Below are 21,785 nucleotides of genomic sequence, written 5' to 3'. Positions count from 1 at the left end.
AACTAACTAAAATAGGCCTGCTTTTTAAATTGACTTCCCATTTAGAAAAAAAAAATAAAAGCTTAAAATTAAATTGACAGAAAACACAACAAAATTACTGCATTACAGACATATTGTATCTTTAAAAGCCTCAATCCACAAGACACACATAACTCTATAAACAATTACTTCAAGCTAAATAAGCTAGCAATCCTTTTTTTATGAAGAATCAGAATAGCAGAATAAACTCACAATTAAATGTTAAGTTCCAAGCAGTGCCCATATCGAATGGTTCTTACTCTAAAAGAAACCTTGCAGAACAGGATGAACCTGGAGCATTTCCACCATCAAAAAAATAATTCAGCAAAATAAAAATAATTAATTCAAAACCAGTGGAAGGTGTTGGAAGAGAGAGACAATTCATGATTAAAGTAACTTCTTAATATGCTTATTGATAAAAAGGGAATGGTTCTCTTCAAAGTGAAATAGCCTGGCCAGCTCTAATGTTAATCAAGGAACCAAGGGAACATTGCCAACAATGGACAGATGGAAACTATGTAATAGATAGCAGGAAAAAAAATCACACAACTTCATTTCTGATATTCCTATAAAAAATGTCTAGTAGGCTGGGAACAGATGGCTCTCATCTGTAATCCTAGCTACTCAGGAGGCTGAGATCTGAGGATTTTAGGTGGAAGCCAGCTTAAGCAGGCAAATCCATGAGATTCTTACTTCCAATAATCCACCAATAAAGCCAGAAGTAGAGCTGCCTTGGGCAGAAAAAGCCCAGAGACAGCACTTAGGCTGTCTTGGGCCCCAAGATTAGCACACATATACACAAAAGTCTAATAGTAGTCAAATCCTAGATAAACTGAGATAAATTGATTTAGCTGTCAAACTCATAAAAGCCCAAAAAGAAACCAAGAAACTGATCCAAATCGCAGGAAGACAGAGATGTAGAAAATAAACATGCAAACACACCCCCCCCCACACACACAACAATATCCACTTCTGGACTGAAAGTTATGACCCCTAAGGAACACTGTTGAAACAAACAGCAAATGGCAAAATTTGCATGGTGTCTGGGAGTCAGATGATAGTACTGGTGTCAGTTTTGTTGTTGTATAGGAAAATGTCACTGTTTAGAAAAAATATACATCCAGATTTTGAGGGGTTATGAGGTTTTGTTACAGCTTGCATCTCAAATGTCCCCCAAAGGCCCATGCAATCAAGGATTGGTCCCCAGAATGACACGAAAGGAATGGGTGGAACTTTTAAGAAATGGCCCTAACTGGAAAGTCTTCAGAACATAGAAGGTATGCTCTTAAGAGGTGGGGGAGACCAGGAGAACCTTGGGCTCTTCCTCTTGACTTCCGGTTCCTGATCATGAGGTGAGTAATTTGGGGTAGTGATATGGTCCTACCATGGTGAGCTGCCCCATCAAAGGTCCAAAGTCACAGAGCCAATTCATCAAGGGGTACCACCTCCAAAACTAAGGCCTAAAAAAAACTTTTCTCTTTATAAGTTGATCATCTCAAATATTTTTATAGTATTAAAAAGCTTGACTAATGAGGGGCACCATTTACTTTCAAAGTCCTATGCCATTCTTGCATCTTTCCTAAAATATTGAAATTAACTCCAAAGGAATTATAACACACAATACCAAATCCTCTGTACATATTATAACTATTCATAAAACAAATATACACATAGAAATTAAAGTATGAAAAGAAACCACTATGGTGAAATGTATTTTTTAACTTCTGAGAAATCTTTTTCTTATTTCTTTAACAGTAATAACTTTTAGATAATCACATGTATGTTCATGTTTAATTTAACAAGACAATGGCTATGATAAAGCAGACCTCCAGCAAAACAGAAAATAGCATAATGAAGCAGTCTCTACTCTATATGCATAATCAGTAATTGCCTATAAGGTACAGCACTGCCTAGTCAACTTATTTTTCAAAGGATATATACAAAGAACTCAAAAAACCAAAAAACAGATACCTTGGTTTAGGTGTGTGGCCTCCATGATCTGCACACCATTCACAGAGCACTGTGACCCACTGAGGGGTATCAAAGTCACTGTTCCTCCAACGTTCTCAAAGACACAGTGCTCACTCTCCAAGTCAAGGCCATGAAGGACTAAGAAAGAAAAACAAACAATTTTTCTCCTTTGATATCATCATCATCTACAATATTAAGTTCATTTTCATTGTGAACACTCTTTCTTTTCTATGAAAGGGTTGTGAAGTGAATGCAGACAGTGAGACCACTGACATTTTTGTTTTGTTTTGTATTTTTGGTCAGTTGTAGGGTTGAACTCTGGACCTGGGCACTGTCCCTCAGCTCTTCAGCTCAAGGTGAGCACTCTACCACTTGAACCACAGCGACACTTCTGGTGGTTAGTTGGAGATAAAAGTCTCATGGACTTTACTGCCAGGTTAGCTTTGAACTGCGATTCTCAGATCTCAGTCTCCTGAGTAGCTAGGATTACAGGCGTGAGCTACCGGCACCCAGCAAGAACACTGAATTTTAATAGTTCATACCATCAACTGACAGAAATGAACAGATCCTGGGTTTCCTCAAAGGATCTATATCCTCTGTGTAAAGAAGTAAAGTTCTATAGTATTAACTTACGGCTTTCTTAGGGGAAACAATAGTTCAGTGACATGCTTTAATGGCATACCACTAAGTTTCTCTGTCTGATATGGTCACCCAAAGATGACAGAAAAATAGAAGGCAAAAGCGTTCTATGGGTCTGGGACATGACTTCCATGCTTACAGATAATGCATACAGACAATGTATGCAGAGGTTAATGTGACTTTCCATGGACCTCTGCAGCCCTAAGAAGTCTTCAAAAGCTGTCCTATGATGCTCATTGCCACAGCCTATGCCAGTGCTGAGATCTTTCGCTTTAAGTAAGTTGCTAAGGATCACCTACTTACCTCTGAGTATCTGGGTTGTGACTGTCTGAAGAATGGCAGATATGAACTCTGGTCAAACCTGTATGATTGTTTTTGGGAGGACAGGGGTGGGAGGAACTGAACCCAAGGTTCTGTGCATGCTAGGACAATCTCTACCACTTGAGCCTAGGGTGCCCCTAGCCTAGGATTTTAGGTAGTGCTCTCACCACTGTCTCAGAGCAGACTAAATAGCTCCCACTCTTTCTACAGAACTGTACTATCAAACATTTACCATCACAGGAACATGTGTTTTTCCCACTCAACACCATTCAGAGCTACTCCAAAGGTCAAATGCACAATTCAACTAAGAGGCATGATGCCAAAGCCCACTCAGAAGTCTGGGAACTTCTGTGGTTTATTTTCAGCTCCCCTGGCTCCCAGGAAATGGTAAACTCATATAGAACAACTATTATTAGCTTGATTCACAGCTTACACTTGGTAAGAAAGCAAGTTCATTACTGAACACATTTGAATAATTTAGGGTCTAGGGGTTTCACAAATCCTTACCTCCCTACCACTAGCCTCCCCACCCTCCACCCCCACACACACATATACACCCACCATCACCTAGTCCTCCTCCACAAATTGCCCATATGATGCTCGGAAAGTCCAATAGGACCTCTGTTCAGTCTGAATCGCTGGCTTTTGTATCTGTAGGCCTCAGAAAAACTTTTAGAAAATACATGTCCTCTTTGGGCAGGTAAGAGAACCTTCCCTGATAAAGCCTGAAGCCCTTTATCTGTATCTGCTGGCTTATTTCCATCCATCGCTAACCACTATAACAAGTGCAGAACGGTTTAAGTACTTCTGAAAGTGCTGAAAGGTTGAGAATATGTGCAGGGTGGCAGAAAGGACACAGAATTCCATTTTATTCACAAATTAACTCATGCATTATTTACTTCAGTTGTATTCATAATTAGAGAGACACACACACTGACCAGTATTATATATAAATGTTTTTCTTTTTAAAATTACTTCAATGTCAATCATTCAAAAGAAAGTTTTTCATCAAGTAAGATTTTGTTAGAAATCATTGGGAAGAGATTCTTTTTTTTTGGTGGGGGGAGGGGGGTCCGGTCATGGGGCCTGAACTCTGAGCCTGGGCGCTGTCCCTCAGCACTTCAGCTCAAGGCTAGCGCTGTTCCAGCTGAGCCACAGCGCCACTTCTGGCTTTTTTTTTCTTTTTGCTTATGTGGTGCTGGGGAATCAAACCCAGGCCCTCATGCATGCAAGGCAAACGCTTTACCACTGAGCCACCTTCCCAGCCCTGGGAAGAGATTCTTGATAAAGAGTCTTACCGATATCTTGCTCTGTTGAAGCATCTTCTCTACCAACATATGTCTGACCTTCCTGGGAAGAAAAGTCAAGTCATATTTATTAATAAGAACAGGAAGATGGCTTGCTTTTCTGTCTTCATTCAAGCCCAAACTGGCTGATGGCTGATGCATGGGGAAAGGAATGTCTGGGGCAGGCCACAGCCGCAGTGCAGTTAGGGATACTGTGGTTCTGAGAGAATGCCATTCAGTGTTGCACAATGATAGCACCAATGCTGAGGCCCATTGATCAACAATGGTTAGAACTCTGCCTTGGCATGAATGAACAATCTGCTCATGGCCACATCTCACTGAGTCCCTGATACTTTCTGGAACAATTCTTCTTCTGTGGTCAGGGGTTTATTTGTATCTGAAGGCTTGATATAGGGGAGACTATAAAACTCAAGTGTAAGACCAATCTCATCTTAGGTCATATATCAGGGAGAGAACATATATGTATGTGTATATATATATATGAATGACAAATCCTAGTTCTAGGTACTTGCAACTTTCTTCCTCAGTCTTTCTGATTTTTAGTGTCTTACCATCCCCCTCCTGAAGCTACACAACAGAAGCCAAAAATGAATGACTCATCATTTAACTGAAGAACTAAATAAACATGAGAACTTCAAATACCACACAATCCCAATAAGCTGTTGAAAATCCTCAAAGGGCTCAAGGATTTGTTGTATATTCTTTAATTTAAAAGTTGCATTCATGGCCATAAAGTATTATAATAAACCTTGCTAGAGTCTAAAGGGAAAAGTGGAAACAAAATTAGAATGTTCCACTTAAGCAGTTTCTACCTTCAAGTGATATAGGATGATTCCAGTACTCAGAAGGTCGTCATCAATGCCAATCAAATGAGGCAGTTCAGAATCCAAAACAACGCCAATCCCTTCTTTCCTAAGGGCTAGGGTTTGTTCCTGAAATTAGAAGAAGAAAGGGAAAGGGAAAGGTTATTTTGTGGAAAGAGAATTTCAGATTAGTTATCTTGAAGATTGTGAAAAGCAGTTACCTTATTCTTTTTTAAAAATTAAGAAAATGAATGTTAAACTTCATGTGGAAAACCTGGCAAGGTGAATTTGGAACAATTAAAAAGCTCAATATTAAGATAAAATTAAAGCTTGACATACAACTTTTCTGAAGTCAGTCCCACAGCTCATCTTCCTTGGGGAAAGATTTTAGAATCACTGTCTGTAATCTTTGACCTTTCTACTCTCATTCACTGTTAGCCCTTCTTCTCTAGACACTAAGGTGACTCGATCTGGGTTTCAGGCAAGCACCCTATTCTGTGCACCCTTGGGATTAGGCATTCTTGGGCCCAGAGCTACCTCCAGTTCCTGCCTCAACTTCTCCAAGTCTGCTTCTGCTGGATCTTTCACCCACATACGTATCTTCAATCAATGTCTCACCCTTAGCCACTATTCCTATCATCACTCTTGAGCCTGGACCTTCTAGCTACCACCAGTTTAATTTCTATGGACCCTTTGTGAGAAAAATCACTTCCCACGTGTCATTCTCCAACTCTTTCGAACCTACTCAACAGAGGCTGGCATCTTTGGATTCTACCTCAATTCACTCCCTTGATGGTCTCATCCTCATTCCTGACTTTACTTGCCATCCATATGCTAAGGACTCTTATGTTTTTTAAATTATAAAGGTGATGTACAGAGTGGTTACATTACATAAGTCAGGTAATGAGTACATTTCTTTTTGAACAGTGTCATTCCCTCCAGATCCCTCTTCCCACCAAGTTGTATAGTTCATTTCCAACATAGTATCTAGTGAGCATCACTGCTGTATTATTTCACCCTTTGTCCCACTGTTTCTATGCACCCAATGGATAGTAAAAGACAAAAAATTACACCTGGACATGATAAATTAAAATAGAACTCTAAACATTCACACAGTGAGACCAAAAGAGGTTACTATTGGGAGAGGATCAGGAGGGCTCAATAGCTATGTGCATATGATCATATAAAATGATGCTTACTGAAATGAACTCCAAGAAATGGAAATAGAGGTTTGTAATTGTACAGTATACTAAGTTCTTTTTAAAAAATACCAGAGGAGAGATCTCCCTTAAATTCCATACCTATGTACATATACCCACAAACTCAATCTGTTTGTGGGATACCAGATATGCAGCTCAAACTTACCACATTTGAAAACACAACTCCCATCCCATCCAGGTAAATGCCTCCTTTACTAAGACCCATAACTATGGCTGTCCTTTCTTTCTCTAAATGTTATACTAATAGTGTTGACTCCTGCCTTCAAAATATGCCTCAAATCTGCTGACACCAAACCACCTGCAATCACCTTCCCCTGTCTCAAATCATCACCACCTTTCACTTGGATACTGCAATAATAATCCAAGTCATCACTTATGCCCCTATGTGAAAGATACACAATTCAGCAGCCAGTGGAATGTCAGAGGAGGTTAGTCCTCTGCTGGACCCTTCAATGACCTTCAATTTTATGTCTTTATAATGTTTTACAAGCTTAACCCAATCTTACCACTTCCTAACCCACAGTCTCCTGCCTCTGTCCCTTTGTCACTCCTATCTAGGGAGCCAGGGCTCCCAGCTATTCCTCAAATTTGCTGGCTAACATTCTTTTCTGCAGGTTACTGTTATTGCTTCTGCTTTTGAGACCAAGATGTCTTCTGCCACTACTATTCTCTTCCCTGAAAACAGGGTCCCCCAATCTTGGCACTACTGACATTTACCTTCTGTGATTACTGGTGGTTGTTTGGCAGTGTCCCTGGTTTCTATCCACTAGGCTAGTAACACCTTCCTTTCCCACAAGATAGTGACAACCAACAATGTCTCCAGGAATTCTCATGTGTCCCTTGGGAGACAAAATAGTCTCCAGTTGAGAAACACTACCCTAGATAGAGGCATCGTTTGGCCCATCACTTCTTCATCCCTTACACAAAAGAGCAAGCACAAACCTTCCTCGTGACAATTGGTTTCTCTTCTTAGCAGCTTCTCAACTGACACTTGTTAAATGAATGAATGCTGGATACATGGAGTTCAGAGCAATGTAAAAAAAATAACAGGAGAGATATGTCTCTAAGAAAAGACTGGCAGGGCCACAGCTAAACATCAACACAACTGGCCAAGACCAAAGACCTCATAACTCAAAGACCTTGTGAAGTTTGAGTCTAACCCAAGTAGTTACTGAAACCTTGTCTTCAAAACAAAATAAGCTATGTCGGGCGCTGGCGGCTCACGCCTGTAACCCTAGCTCCTTGGGAGGCTGAAATCTGAGGATCGATGTCCAAAGCCAGCCCAGGAAGGAAAAGTTCGTGAGACTCTTATCTCCAATAAATCACCAGAAAACCAGAAGTGACGCTATGGCTCAAGTGATAGAGCATTTGCCTAGAGCTGAAGGACAGTGCCCAGGCCCAGAGTACAAGCCCTATGACCAACAACAACAACAACAAAAAGCTAAGTGCTTGTTGCTCACAGCTGTAATCCTAGCTATTCAGGAGGCTGAAATCTGAGGACTGCAGTCCAAAGTCAGCCAAGGAAGGAAAATTGTGAGACTTTTATTAAACATCAGAAAACCACACATGGAAATGTGGTTCAAGTGCTAGAGAGATAGCCTTAAGCAAAAAAGAGACAGTGCCCAGGCCTAGAGTTCAAGTTAATGGACCAGAACAGTTAATTAATTAATTACAAACCCAAATGCTGGGGACTCATACTTGTAATCCTAGGTATCTGGGAGTTGAGATCTGAGGATCTAAGTTCACAGCTAGTGTGGGCAGAAAAGTCTGTAAGACTCCATCTCCAAAGCAAAGAGCAGGTCTAGAAATATGACTCAAGTGGCAGAGTGCCAGTGAGCAAGGAAGCCAAGCATACTCTGAGTTCAAAGGATGGTACCACCAAAAACAAAAACCAAGAAAGAAACAAAATGATAACTGCAACAACAACAACAAAAAGGCCTGGGGTTATAGCTGAAGTAGAGCACTTACCTAGGAAGGAGGAGGCCTCAGAGCAATCAAGTCCTGTTTCCAGTGGGAACCTGACAAATTCCAGAAGATAGCAGACTGAAAGTAACATTTTCTGACTTGAGGTTGAGCTGCATTCTGTTCATACTAAGTCACATCTACAGCATGGCACTACTCTGTGCTTATAGATGTGAGGGAAGTAAAGTAATAGAGAAGCAATTTCCAAGTAATAATAGTAATAAATGCTCTAATCAAAGATACTTCTAGTGAATCCTTCTTCCTCCCAGTAATGACCAAGGCACATCCCTGTTTGTGGAAGCTGCTGAGCCATAAGCACTAATCCTTTTATTCCTGGGATAAATTAGTATGTTTGAATGGCAATGTTAACATACAGCCTACCGTTCTTTAGGTAAGAGATTCAGAACTTCTCAAGTCAATGTTCAAGGAAAACTAAAATCCTGCAGAAAAGGAAATCCAAAGAGGTCTGAGACCAAGAGGGAAAGACAGAGAAGTCTCCCAGACCTCTCCCTCTGCAGACAGAAATCCAAGTTTCAAGTGTACGCCTAAAGTGTACACCTAAGTCATGCAAGAGGGTGATGGAATGAAGTGGGGGGAGGGGGGAAGGTGGGTTAAAAAAAACACATAAAATCACCACTTGAAAGAAAGCAATTTAATTTAACAACCATTAAATAGATATGCAGAGAAAATGACCAGTGCATAACTTAGTTTCAAGAAAAGGAAATGAAGCGTATCATTGTTCTTCAATTACTCCTCTTATCAGCCAGGCTCTCATTCCACGGCTGGGAATATCAGGCTTGGAGGTCAGTAGACTTCAGTAACCTTGATTTATTCTATGAAGGCCCTTGCAAATCTTAGCTAAAAGGAACATTGTACATAAAACCATACCTACTCCTGCCGCTCAGATATTGGTCATAATTCATGCACATATAAGCACAAATAGGAAGCATGTGATTTCTTTTTAAAAGCTATATATGACAGTACAGAATTTAATCACACAGCTGCAGTTCATAAAATAATGTCCCCACTGGAAGGTTGGTTGCTTTGAATATAGTGTTGACAACACGGGCATGTTTGCTCCCTGGCAATGAATGGTCTCAGGCCTCTAGGTCCATGTGAAAAGGAAAATAACTGCTCTCCTAAGTCCAGAAGTATATGCATTTCCTTTTTGCTAAAAAGTCGACAATAAACCCCCCCCCTTCAGAATGAAAAGGCAATATTTTAGACGATAATAGCTCCCACTCAAACTAGAAAAATTGCTTTGGACTATATCCAAGTTTCGTTTAATGTTCTTTAAAAAAAAAATAGAAAAGCATTTTTTCCCCCTTGAAGTAAGTCTCACAGATTTTGAAAAGCACTGGCAATTCATAACTTTGGATCATTTGGTCAAAAGCATTGCTTGTTTCCACTCATCCCCACCACACATACATAGCACAAAACCCGCATATACGCACACTGACATCCATATATATAATGGGGAAAATCTGAACTTAGAGAAAGTTTTCCTGGATGGAGAGTGGAGGTAGATGAATTTGTGATTAATGCTGCCCTAAAGCTCTATGACATTCAAGCTGCATTCAACTACATGATATTATAAAAGTGTCACCTCATAAAACTGAAAACGAGGGTTTAAATCATTGCTCAAGTGAAAAAGTAATTTCAGACAAAAATATCTATCACATATAAAATATTTATTGAGTGGCATCTACTGTTATACATAATTTATGAAACACCTCTTGGATAAGATGGTATACTTCACGTAGCAGAGTGAGCTACCCTCCCCCAACCCCTGGCATACTGGGCCCCAGGGGAAGAAAGAAAGGCAAAATATGTACAGTTGCAAATATCTTGCACTGAATCAAAGCTTTCCGGCCACCAAGCTAATATGAAAAAAAAAAAAAAAAGGAAAACTATGGTCCAACTACAAGTGTCAAAAACACAACATCAGCTTATTTTAAGTATCACGTTCATTACATTTGTTAATAATACGTTTAGTATGTTTTCCTTCAGCCTCCAGATACCTATTCAGGTAAAACACCTCTGAATTTAAAACATATGTCCAATGCTGGGACTGATATGGAATCACCACTAACACTCTACAGGGTGATTACAAGAAGGGCTACCTGGATTCCAAGGGAAAACACCCTATGAAGACATGGTTCATCAGGAATATTCCCACATTTTCATTTCAGCTGTATCCTTAGTATCTAGGAATATACCTTATGAAACTCAACAACTTCCTTGAATAAATGAATAGGAAATGAACAATACAAAAACTTACTGTCTGGGGGTGTAGCTCAGGGTAGAACAGGTGCTTAGGATGGCAAGGCTCCAGGTTCAATCCCCAGACAAAACCCAACAACCAAAAACAAAACAACAACAACAAACTCACTAACAACAAAAACCTACCCCCTTATCCTATTTGGGACACCCACCTGGAAGGCTCAGGAGTGGATGAGCACAATCTTGATGATGAGGCTGCCCCATCTGCGAGCAGAGCACTCTAAGAGTGGGAATTGGTTCCCCACTCTGAGTTAGCCCTACACAGGAATCATTCAATAGGTGCCTAAGTAGATAGACTGTTTCCCAACCAGAAAAAAAATTAAATGTCAGAATCACTTTATGGAAATTTGAGAATTATGTCAACAGTGAAATTTTGTAGAGTTGACTCACATCTATCTGTGTGTGTGCACATGCACGCTTGTGGGTAGGTGGGGGGAAACAGGGGGAGAGGGAGAGTGTATGTGTCCAGGGGCTTGAACCACCTCTAGCCCTTTCTACTGCTATTTTTTTTGTATGGGGGTCTTGTGATTTTGCACCATTTCAGAGGGTGATTCTCCACCTATTCGTCTAGCATAGTTATACTGACAAATAGGACCCTCCATACCCATCTTATCTGTTAAGAATGGGCATCTGGCTTTTTGCATAGGCTAGCCTCAAACCATAATCCTTCCAGTCTCTGCCTCCTGAATAAAAGTTGACTCACATCTTATAAAGTACACTCAACTTCTACAACTTGGTACACTTAAAAATGTGTGGGAGTAGCGTTGACACAATGAAGACCTTAAAGTGCATGCCTCATGCGGGTATCTGGAGGGAGGGCGGGAGAAGAATCAAAGACTTCCATAAAAAAATAAAATAAAAACTTTATTTGCAATAACTAGTATATGTCTGAGACAAGCAAAAAAGGTTAGGTGAAATGAACCCCAAGATAAGGGCTCAAATGTTTTCTCTTTCTTGCTATTGTTTCTAACATATTTATAAGATGATTTCTTTGTTGCTTTGTATGTCCCTCCCCCACGGTATAACCCCTGCTTTCACTGTATTTGATGTTGGTATAATTTGTGGAGGGGAAGAGAAAAAACAAGTTGCTTAAATGGGGATACAGGTGGATCCGTTGCAACAATGAGATATACAAGATGTTATGTGGAAAACAAACTTTACAACTTTGGCGCAGGGAGGGGAGGTGGGAGGGGAGGGTGAAGAGGGGAAGGATGTGAAGGGGAAACAAAAGAGGCGGCAACAATGCTTGATAAAAAAATGTACTCATTACCTTGCTCATGTAATTGTAACCCCTCTGTACGGTATTTTCACAATTAAAACTATATTAGAGCTATTCTGAACATTTTTAATCCATGTGATTTTACTTAAAAATGTATCAAATAGAAAAGAAATTGAAGATTTCTTATATTTCACTAGAATATCTCTTGATTTCAAGAGCTGTTCCCTAAAATATCCTTCTAAATTAAGAAAAGACTATGGGATCTGCTTACTGTGTACAGACATTTTTCATATAGGCTTTGGATTTGAAGCACCAATTACCTTAGCCTACACCTGTCTGAGGATGTCTTCCTCCTTCTTTATACCTGATTGAATGACATCACAGTTAGGACACTGTGACCTCCAAATATGGAAGATAAACTGCATGGTCTTCAAAAGTTAAAAATTTCTCAAGAAGTATTAAGCTACTTTAAAGTTATGCAGATTATTTGATTTTTCTCCCTAGATAAAGAAGTTTTCCTTTATCCTTGATACTCAATGGCTTAATTAGGATATATCTCAGCACTGAACATTTTGTACTCTACATTTTCCTGGAGCACAGTATATTCTCCTAATTGTCTGGCTCAGTTCTTTTATTTTTTATTTCATGGCAATTGTCTTATTTCCCATTTTGTCATCTGTTGACTGTCTACTTCAGGAATACCAATTCTCCTTCTATCACATTTTCTTTGTCCTCCATATCCTTAAGCTTCCCATTGCTTTAATGTCTTGCTCCTTTCACTGGTGTTTACTGAGATTATCTAGCATTTGTTCTCAGTAACTTGATTTTCAGTGGCATCAATCCTTTTCCTTGAGGTTTCTAATTTTATTTATTAGTCCTTCTATCATGTTGTTTTAGACCTCAAAAATCGTTCTTTATTCTATAATCTCCTTTTATTATCATCTTGCTTTGTTTATCGAATTTATGTTTCTCATTAACTTGTTCCATGGAATACAACAGTTGTTAGGAACTCTTTGCTATGCCTTGAGTGGTTTTTTATCTAGATTGGGATCTGTTGTCTTTTGATGCAATAATATCTTTCTTTCTCTGTTTCTTTTTTTCCTCTTTCTTCCTTCCCTTTCTCCCTCCCTAGTATTTTTTCTTTCCTTTATCCCTGATCTATGGCTACAGTTATACTTACATAATGGTCCTATTTCTTTTCTTCACTTTGCATGAGTGTAAGTATGTTCAAAAAAAAAATCCTATATGGTATAAAGCAGGGCTCTTGTCCTGCCCTGTATGTGATCTTTCTACTTGGAAGACAGAAAAAAGTTTGCATTTTATCTACTTTTCTCTAAATACATGGAATGAAAGGGGGCCAGAGACTGAGGCACTGTGAACCCTATGCTCAAGTTCCTGAGTTCTGTGTTATAGCGTAGGAAAAGTCATTAAATGGCTCCTTGCTGTTTGGGAAGGAACTGGATTCCCATGAGGAATAGGAAACCTCCTCCCTAGTGCTTCCCTGATTCACAAAGCCTTCACTTACTAGAAAGCATCAGCATGGCTGATTATTCAAGTTGCTACTTTCAACCATTGTTATTGCTCCTCAACAAGAACAAGAAAGCCAACTGTTTCTCTCAGGACTAGAGGGCACTGAGAATCCCCATAGATTCTGCTTCTGAGGCTCAGTCTTAGGAACATCCATCACTACAACCTTTCCTTCCTTTGGTGCCCCCTTTTCTCACCTGCTTCTTCGTGATTTCAAGGGACCATCATTGTTGAAGGCTTGTGTATTAATTTTGTTTTTTATTACTATTTACTCATTTCTCTGAAATCTATGACACCATCTCCAACTGACTTCTGGGTATCAAAGTTAAGCATAGAATTGCAACAAGTAACAAAAAGGGAAGCAAGGAACACAAGGATGTTCTTGCCTTGAGATCTCTTGAGCAGATACACAATCTGAAAACATGGGCATGAATAAAAAGAACCTGTGAGCTTTCAGATTACTTTGTAAGCCCAGGGGAAAAAAATGGTCTGGAAAGCCAGGCAGATGCATCATTATGTCACTCAGAGACTGGGAAAGCATTGAGAATTCTGAAAAGGTTGAGATTTCAAAATCCAGTGAAGATGAGTATTAGGAGAAGGAATAAAGGAATATGGGGAGAGGATTAGAAAGGAAGGCCTGGCTTGACAAAAATCGAAGAGATTAAGGGACTCTCAGTAACATATACTTTACACTGATTGACCTTAAGTAAAGACATTCTCCTCAACTGCATTATTTCTCTTAATGAGAAATATGAAAATGGAGAGATGCAAAAGAATCTGATAAATGCATAGGAGATTTTTATAGCTAGAGGAAAAAAATCCTGGCATTCCTTTGTAATATTTTCTAGGCAACTCTGTAGGTAGATGTTGTTTACTTGTTATAAAAACACCAATTTGACTAGCAAGGTAATATATTTTTATAATCTATAAATGCTTAATATTCACTGGCACAACAAAAATTAGCTCTAACATCCTGAAAGAAAACCACAAACTGGCATTCGCCCAGAATACATTATTTCTTGCTTACTCTTTTCCACAAAGAATAGCTTCAAGTCTTGTCTATCTAAGAGAGAAATGAAATGGTTGCCAGAATAACCAAGAAGCCAGTAAAACTGCCAACTGCCTCAATTACCACCCTGCTTTGTATGTTGGTTAACCTGCTGCCCATTCTCTTTGGGGCCACAGATACTGAAACTGGGATGGACACAGACCTTGCTTAGATGAAGTTCAGCTCCTGTACAAGGCCCTAGCCCAGTGCCCAGGTGCCCTCCATCACTTCACCTGGCTGATTGACCTCAGAACACTCAAAGTATCAAAACTATCTCACCTACGGGTTTTATGTCTGTCTGGCTTCCAGAAAGCTGATGTAGGCTAGCATATCCCAGGGAAGGAGTCAGTGAGAAGCAAATCTCTGAATGGTCTCCAGAACCCAATCTGCCTCTTTTCAGTCCTGTTTTTATGCCCTTTGCCAGGAAAAACGCAGCTTTTGAACTTCAAAATAGTTACAATGGCAAGAATTATTCAGAAGTCTATAATAAGAGGACCTTGTTAAAAATGTTCTGATTTGATTCTAATAAACCATGATGATTTAATGTGTCCGAAAAAATCTGCAAGTAGCATCACAAAGTTAGCACGCAATTGCCACCCATTAGATCACAGAAGTCGAAATGAAAAACGAAAAGGCTGCCTGGCACCAGGAGCTCCACCCACTCCCTATCATCCTAGCTACTCCCTATCATCCTAGCTACCCAAGAGGCTGAGATCCCAGGATCAGGGTTTAAAGCCAACTGGGTAGAAAAACTAAGAGTCTTTTATCTCCAATTAATTAGCAGAAAGTCAAAGGTGGACGCGTGGCTCAAGTGGTGACAACCATGAGTTAAAAAACAAACAAAAACCAAGCTAGAGCACATACCCCTGAGTTCAAGTCAAGCTAGAACACAAGTTTCTGAGTTCAAGTACCAAAAAAATACTGATTTTAAAAAAAAAAAGAAAGAAAGAAAAAGAAAAAAGAATTCAAAAGCATTCCAAAATCTTGGGGTTTTTTTTCCCCATGAGTTTGAAACAACTAATATTACCATAACTATGGTGAGAAGGAACACATTTAGGCCAGATGGTAAGTAGTCCCAGCAATCAACTTACCAGGGCAGAACCTGGTTACTACTGACTCATATTAACACACTTACCTTTCCTGGCATTACTGGAAGTCAGCTAAACAGTAAGTACAATTAATACTGTCCTTTTAGAGAGCAGAAACTCTTGGGGCAGTTCAATTTCCCACTACACTTCCTACTGCAGAAACATCATTCTTTATTTAAATACCAAACTGCTAACTGTTGGCGCACAGCACAGAGATGATTCTGTGTGGATCTTTTTTGATGAAACAGTCTTCTTTGCTGAGCAAATCATCCAGATGCTGGTATTTAAATTATGCAAAATACATAATACCAATTAAAGAAATTATGTGTGAAAATATGCAAGAGCAAATTTCCTCACATTAATATTTAACTAGACTTTTTAAGTAGAGCAGGATCTTATGATCACAAGTACTTTAGCATATTTGACCTAAATGGAAGCTCAAAATATCCAGGCAAGTTCTCAGCTGGTGTACAAGGACATTTTCTATATAGTACAAACTTTAACATGCAGGGAGACAGCTAAATGAAAGGATTATTTTAAATGGGATGTTGTATCCCAGAAAGTGCCAGTCTGACAATGGCCTTAAAATTCTTGTCTTGCAAAGCTGTTTCTTACTCACAGAAAGATGTTAAGCACATCTCTGCTTCCTAGCCTTAGCTCAAGTGATAAAATCCGGTCAGACAACCTTCAGATTTCTGATCTTTCTTCCCATCCTTCTTCGCCCTCAGAAATCATTTGGAACTTCTTCACGTCCACTCAAGCCCTGTCCTTTACACTGACTGCAGCTATTCAGCCTCACCATCTGGATCAGAGCCACACATAGACCAGTGATTTTTACATGTGTAGCTCATGCTCTCTCCTGCTAGATCAGATTTTCCAAGGAGCTTCCAAAAATACCACACTGAGCCAGTACCCAGTCCTTTAAGTGTGTAATTCCAGAAAAGCCTAAGGAAAAAGTATTTTCTTTAGGCTCTTAGGCCTTTTACATCTAGAATTGAGACAGTTTTATATCCTTTAAACACTGAGCATCCTTTGGTTGGGTGCATTTGACAATACTTAAAAGGACAAGTGTTATGACCTATTCCTTCCTTCCTTAGTCAGCTGCTTCTGTGATTCACTGAACCAGTACATAATGAATATCTCTTATCTGACAGGTGTAAGTCTAAACCATTAACATATCAGTGAATAAAGCACACACATTCCTGCATATTATCTACAGCTACACCTCAAAAATATGTATCTATATCATATATACAAATATACCCCTGTTGTATAAACATATATACACACCAATCTATTGACCTTTAAACAAATTTGCCTATATCCATCAATATTATAGACACTATGATCATCCACATACATATCTTGTTATCTTCCTAAGAAGAAATAGCTAAAATTACATGTGTGTGCACATGCACGCGCGTGCGCGCACGCGCACACACACACCTCTCTGGTCTTTGCAAATAGCATTTTGATTCATCCAAAAAGTGTCCAAGATCCTAGTATATGGTGTAGTCATTACAAATAATGTTAAGCCCAAGAAAAGTCTAAGTCACATGGACTTAGAAGTCAATGTACATAGATTTTTCAGAATTGTAGCAAAATTCAACTCCACTGGGCCAAGCTGGACACTAATGGGCTGCCAACTTCTAATCACAGACTACATATCCTTCCTCCTGAGTTCCATTTAACAACTCAGTGCAGCACCCCAGTAAATATCATGCAGTGCCACAGGAACGCTGAGGTGTCTCTGTCCCACATTGTCCAACATGAGAAAGGCTGATGCTTGCTTCCTTTGAATGATGTAATGTAATGCTGGTGTCAATTCTTCAGAGGAGTCAAGAGTTTTTGATGCATGTTACAAAGGCTGAAACCACAGTCCCCTGACTCCATCTATTATACAAAGACCTGGGGACTCAGCAATTTGGAATGGCCTAAAACCAGAAAGAAAGTGGGCTGAGTGTAGTCATCAACCAAAGTCACATGTGTAGGATAGATGCGGCATGCTTCATGATTGAAACTAAAATACTCCTTTGAATCAAGTATTGCTCCCAAGCCCCACCCAGTCCTAGAGACAAGATAGCTAGGGTTGGGAAGGGATTACATTATCTGCTGAAGCAGCACAGCTAATTGGCTGGTGGTTGAACTCAGATCAATTGTGCAAAATGCATGCTCTCATACCTCTTCATTCTGTCCTCTAAAGCCCACACATAAAAGCAACTCCCTCTCAGGTTTATTCCTATGCTTTGAACCACTCACTTTTGATATACAAAGCATTTAAAGGATTCTGAGTCTATATCAAATAAAGGGGAATATTTAAAACCCCTCAAATCTCAATAAGGCATTGCTATCTCTGATTTCGTATTTGAGACTGTAGTGGCCATATTTCAAGCAAAATAAATCTTTAAATCATGACACAAAAAGTTAAACTTGTCTCAGTTCGCTAAATATAGAAAACCATCTCAAAAACTGATTTAATATAGAAAAGTATTTTGGCGTGTGTTAAAAATTATATCTGGTATTTACCACAGCGTGATTTATGATGAAATAAAACTATTAGTTTTCATCCAAAATGATCAAATGTTTGTGTCTGTGTACATGTGATTGTATATGATTCTTATATATGTAAATGCAGTACTCTAGAGTACAATGGATGGCTTATACAACAGACATTTATTGTTCAGTTCTAGAAGCTGAGAAGGCTAAGATACGGCATTTACAGAGTAGTTTTCTTCTAAGGGCTCTCTTCTTGGCCTATAGGCCAAGAAGCCATCTTATCTCTAGGCATTCATATTGACCATTCTATCCTCTTCTTCTAAGACCATCTGTTCTACTAACTAGGGTCCCATCCTTAATATTACCACTTCATGTAACCATAACTACCCTTAAAGACACTATTTCCAAATAGTCTCATAAAGTATAAGGACTTTAGAGATTTTGGAAGGACAAAAATCATTGCAGAGCATATGTATGGGTACTTACATATGTGTATGTGTATATACATATATATTTATATGTATATATAATATATATTTATATATAAATATATTTATATATATAAATATATTTATATATATTTATAACTCACTTAGCATATAGAATATATCTATTATATACTGTTACTATATAAACATGTATTTAATATTTATGTTGAATGTATAGAATATATAAAAAATATAATGAATAAATATGAGGGAAAAAGAGACATATTGAGCCTACAAAGATGTTCCATACTCGCTATACTCCAAAATAGAATCAGAAGCGATCTCCGGCTAATTTCTTCCTTATACAGTTTCAATTTTCCAAATTTCTTTTGACAAATATACTTGTAATAAAAAGAATACAATGTAAGTAATATAAATGTAAAGGAGTATATTTCTATACAAAGTTTTAAAATATATTTTATTCAGAATATATTTCAGTTAATCATATATATTTCCAAGGATGATTTTTATTCTATGCTATATACTGCTCTGGAGATAAAATTCCAAAATGATGAATCAAAGGAAAAGCAAAAATGTATCTTCCAAAATGACAGCCTAGAGACCAGTTCTCCAAAGGTCATCTACTAAGAAATTCTGCAAGTAGATGGACGCCAAGTGAACTTTCAGCCACCAGTTTACTAATAGAAATCATACCTGAAATATCTACTTACATTTTTGGCCAAAATCACCATCTTGTGAAGATGTCAAATCCTGTAAAGATGCTGGTTTCCCTTACTTGCAATACTTAGTAAACATCTAGGATAATCTTATTAGATGAGCAGAAAAGCTCAAATGCTATGTACATCTGACTATATAAGATGATCCAAAACAAAATGAACCCCAAGATATGGATACAAGAGTTTTTTCCTTTGTTGTTGTGATTTTTTTTGTTTCTTTTATATGTTCTTCCCCCTTAGGTACATCTCCCGTTGCCACTGTATTTGACTTTGCATCTTCTATATACATTTATCTAATTTGTATATACATCTTGTATATACATTTATCTAATTTGAAAAGGAGAAAGGGAATAACAAAATTCGGAAACAAAGACACAGTATAACCCATTACAACAATAATACCCACAAGACACTACATTGGAAATGAAGCTTACAACTTCGGGGGCAGGGAGGAATGGGAAGGTGGGGGAGGGAAGGGGCAGTAGGAGAAAAACAAAGGAGGCGGTAGCAATGTGCGACAAGAAATGTCCTCATTACCTTACTCAGGTAGCTGTAACCCCTCTGTACAGCATCTTCACAATAAAATAAATATTTTTAAAAACATCCAGTATGATGCTGAGTGCCTAGTTATGAAATGCCTAGCTCTAGCTCTGAATGCCTAACTCTGAAATAAAATACTAAAGCATATCTTTTTCATAAGTTGCTTTGGAGGTGTGTGTGTGTGCATGTGCGTGCATGTGTGTGTGTGTATGTGCACGCGTGTGTGCATGCATGCAGTCTCGTAGCTTTCTCCTGAAAAGGGAGTGTATCTCCTTACTGGTGAGTAAGTGAAGATCATCCCTTTAAGGTTTTTGTTTTGTTGTTTTATTTTTTAGGAATTAGACATAGCATCCTCCTCCTTCTGATGATAAGATATCCAATCTGATTAGTAAAATCAAATTAATGAACCAAACTGTTCTAACTGCTGCTTACACCATCAGTGATGAGGGTTTGTCCAGAATTTAAATCAATACAAGAGGGAATTTCTGTCCTGGCTGTGTATAAAAGATAAGGAGACAGAAGGAAGGTCCCACACAGAGGAAAGCCCAACACAGGTACTCAACAGTGACCACATAAATGACTGATACTTTCTAAAACCACCCAACCCTCAGTCTGTCCCTTTGAAAGGACAGGACACAGCACAGAGTAACTCTTCAATATGATATCACCCTCAAAGATCCCCAGTGACCAAGAATATTTTGTATAAACACTGTGTGGTCAATCATATTTTACACAGGTATTTCTATGATATATTACACTTAGAAACATTATTAATTAAACCTTTTTAGCAAGATAAATTATGCAGTAAATTAAGAGAGCATATTCACTCAGATTTTGTAGGAAAGGAGGTTCTATACTGAATGCTGACTGCACTACCGTCCAGATGTTTATTAAAATAAGCATAAAAATGTAAGAAATAACAGTCATTTTAGGCAGAGAAACTGCATTTGAAAAGTTTTTTTCAAGTAAAGCATATGAGACTAATATTACATAACTTGTTGAAGAAACATGAAACTTAAGATAAAACCTAAATTGTGTTTGCTGATCTGGTCTGTTAATAGGAAAACAGCAACCCAAATACAAGGTGCACATGCAACACTTTTCAATCACACACTTCATTTATTTTTCTTAATGGGTTCAGTACGAGCCATTTACATAAACATCTAACTCCTCACAACTAGAACCAGTCAAGAGTCAAAAGAAAGTAACTCTTTCCTAAGTCATCACAAAATTGAAAAGTTGAGAGAAAGGGTGGGCAAAAGCAGTTATAATATTCAGTGTATATGTGGGAAACAGAAGTAGGAAGACTCAGGAAATGGGTCTGGTTGAGTGAAATGAGGGAGAATTATAAAAGAGGTGATATTGAGTAAGATACATTATACTCATAAACTGACAAGTTGAATTGAAACCCCTTTGTACAACTACTTAAATATAATTTTTTAAACTTCACAACAGGGCTGGGAAGGTGGCTCAGTGGTAGCATGATTGCATGCATGGCCCTCTGTTTGATTTTTCAGTACCACTTTAACAGAAAAAGCCAGAAGTGGCACAGTGGCTCAAGTGGTAGTGCACTAGCCTTGAGCTGAGGAGCTCAGGAACAGCACCCAGGCCTAGAGCTCAAACCCCAGGAACAACAAAAAACAACAAACTTCACAACCACAAACTATCTCCAAGGTTTGGCGAGAGGGAGTGTTCAGTGGCATGGCACAAGCCTATAATTCCAGCACTCAGGGGGCTGACGCAGAAGGTTTACTTGAGTCTAGGAGTTCCAAGACTAGCCTGAGCATCATAATGAAACTTTCTCAAACAAACAAGACATATATGTACGTTGTAAAGTGGGTACAACCTCTCACTTTGGAAAGCTATGTGGCAGGATCTTCTATAGTTGAATAATGTCTATACTGTGTGATCCCATAGTTCTACCTCTGGGGCCTATGGCAGGGATAAAATAAATATAGCCACAGGCCAGATAAGGCTGGCTGTCTATTTTCAAGTGGTTTAAATGTGAAGTATATATTTTTTCATCTTATATAGTAAAAATATTTCAAAAGGAAACTAGCATGGCAAGAAGCCAGGTGTAAACTATGAAACTCAAATCTCAAGGTCCATAAACAAAGCTTTGTTGGGATCGATGTCCTACTATGGAAATCAGTATGGAAGTTTTCCCCAAAATGAAAA

At 38.7% G+C, this 21,785-nt stretch overlaps 1 protein-coding gene across 3 annotated transcripts in view; it reads right to left on the bottom strand.

The window, feature by feature from the left end:
• The window catches only part of Kif16b (kinesin family member 16B), a 267,459-nt gene that overhangs the window by 132,531 nt on the left and 113,143 nt on the right, over nucleotides 1–21,785 (bottom strand). For all 3 annotated transcript variants that reach the window (XM_013010887.1, XM_013010888.1, XM_013010886.1), the window contains exons 13-15: nucleotides 5,069–5,188; nucleotides 4,248–4,299; nucleotides 1,990–2,127 (exon numbers count right to left, since the gene is read on the bottom strand). In XM_013010887.1, coding sequence (XP_012866341.1) covers nucleotides 1,990–2,127; nucleotides 4,248–4,299; nucleotides 5,069–5,188 — 310 coding nt within the window. The remainder of the gene's footprint in view (nucleotides 1–1,989; nucleotides 2,128–4,247; nucleotides 4,300–5,068; nucleotides 5,189–21,785) is intronic.

Source organism: Dipodomys ordii, unplaced genomic scaffold, assembly GCF_000151885.1.
Source record: "Dipodomys ordii isolate 6190 unplaced genomic scaffold, Dord_2.0 Scaffold13, whole genome shotgun sequence".
In the NCBI taxonomy this organism is placed as follows: domain Eukaryota; kingdom Metazoa; phylum Chordata; class Mammalia; order Rodentia; family Heteromyidae; genus Dipodomys; species Dipodomys ordii.
Note: the sequence above shows the minus strand (reverse complement) of the source record. Positions and strands in the feature narration are given on the sequence as shown.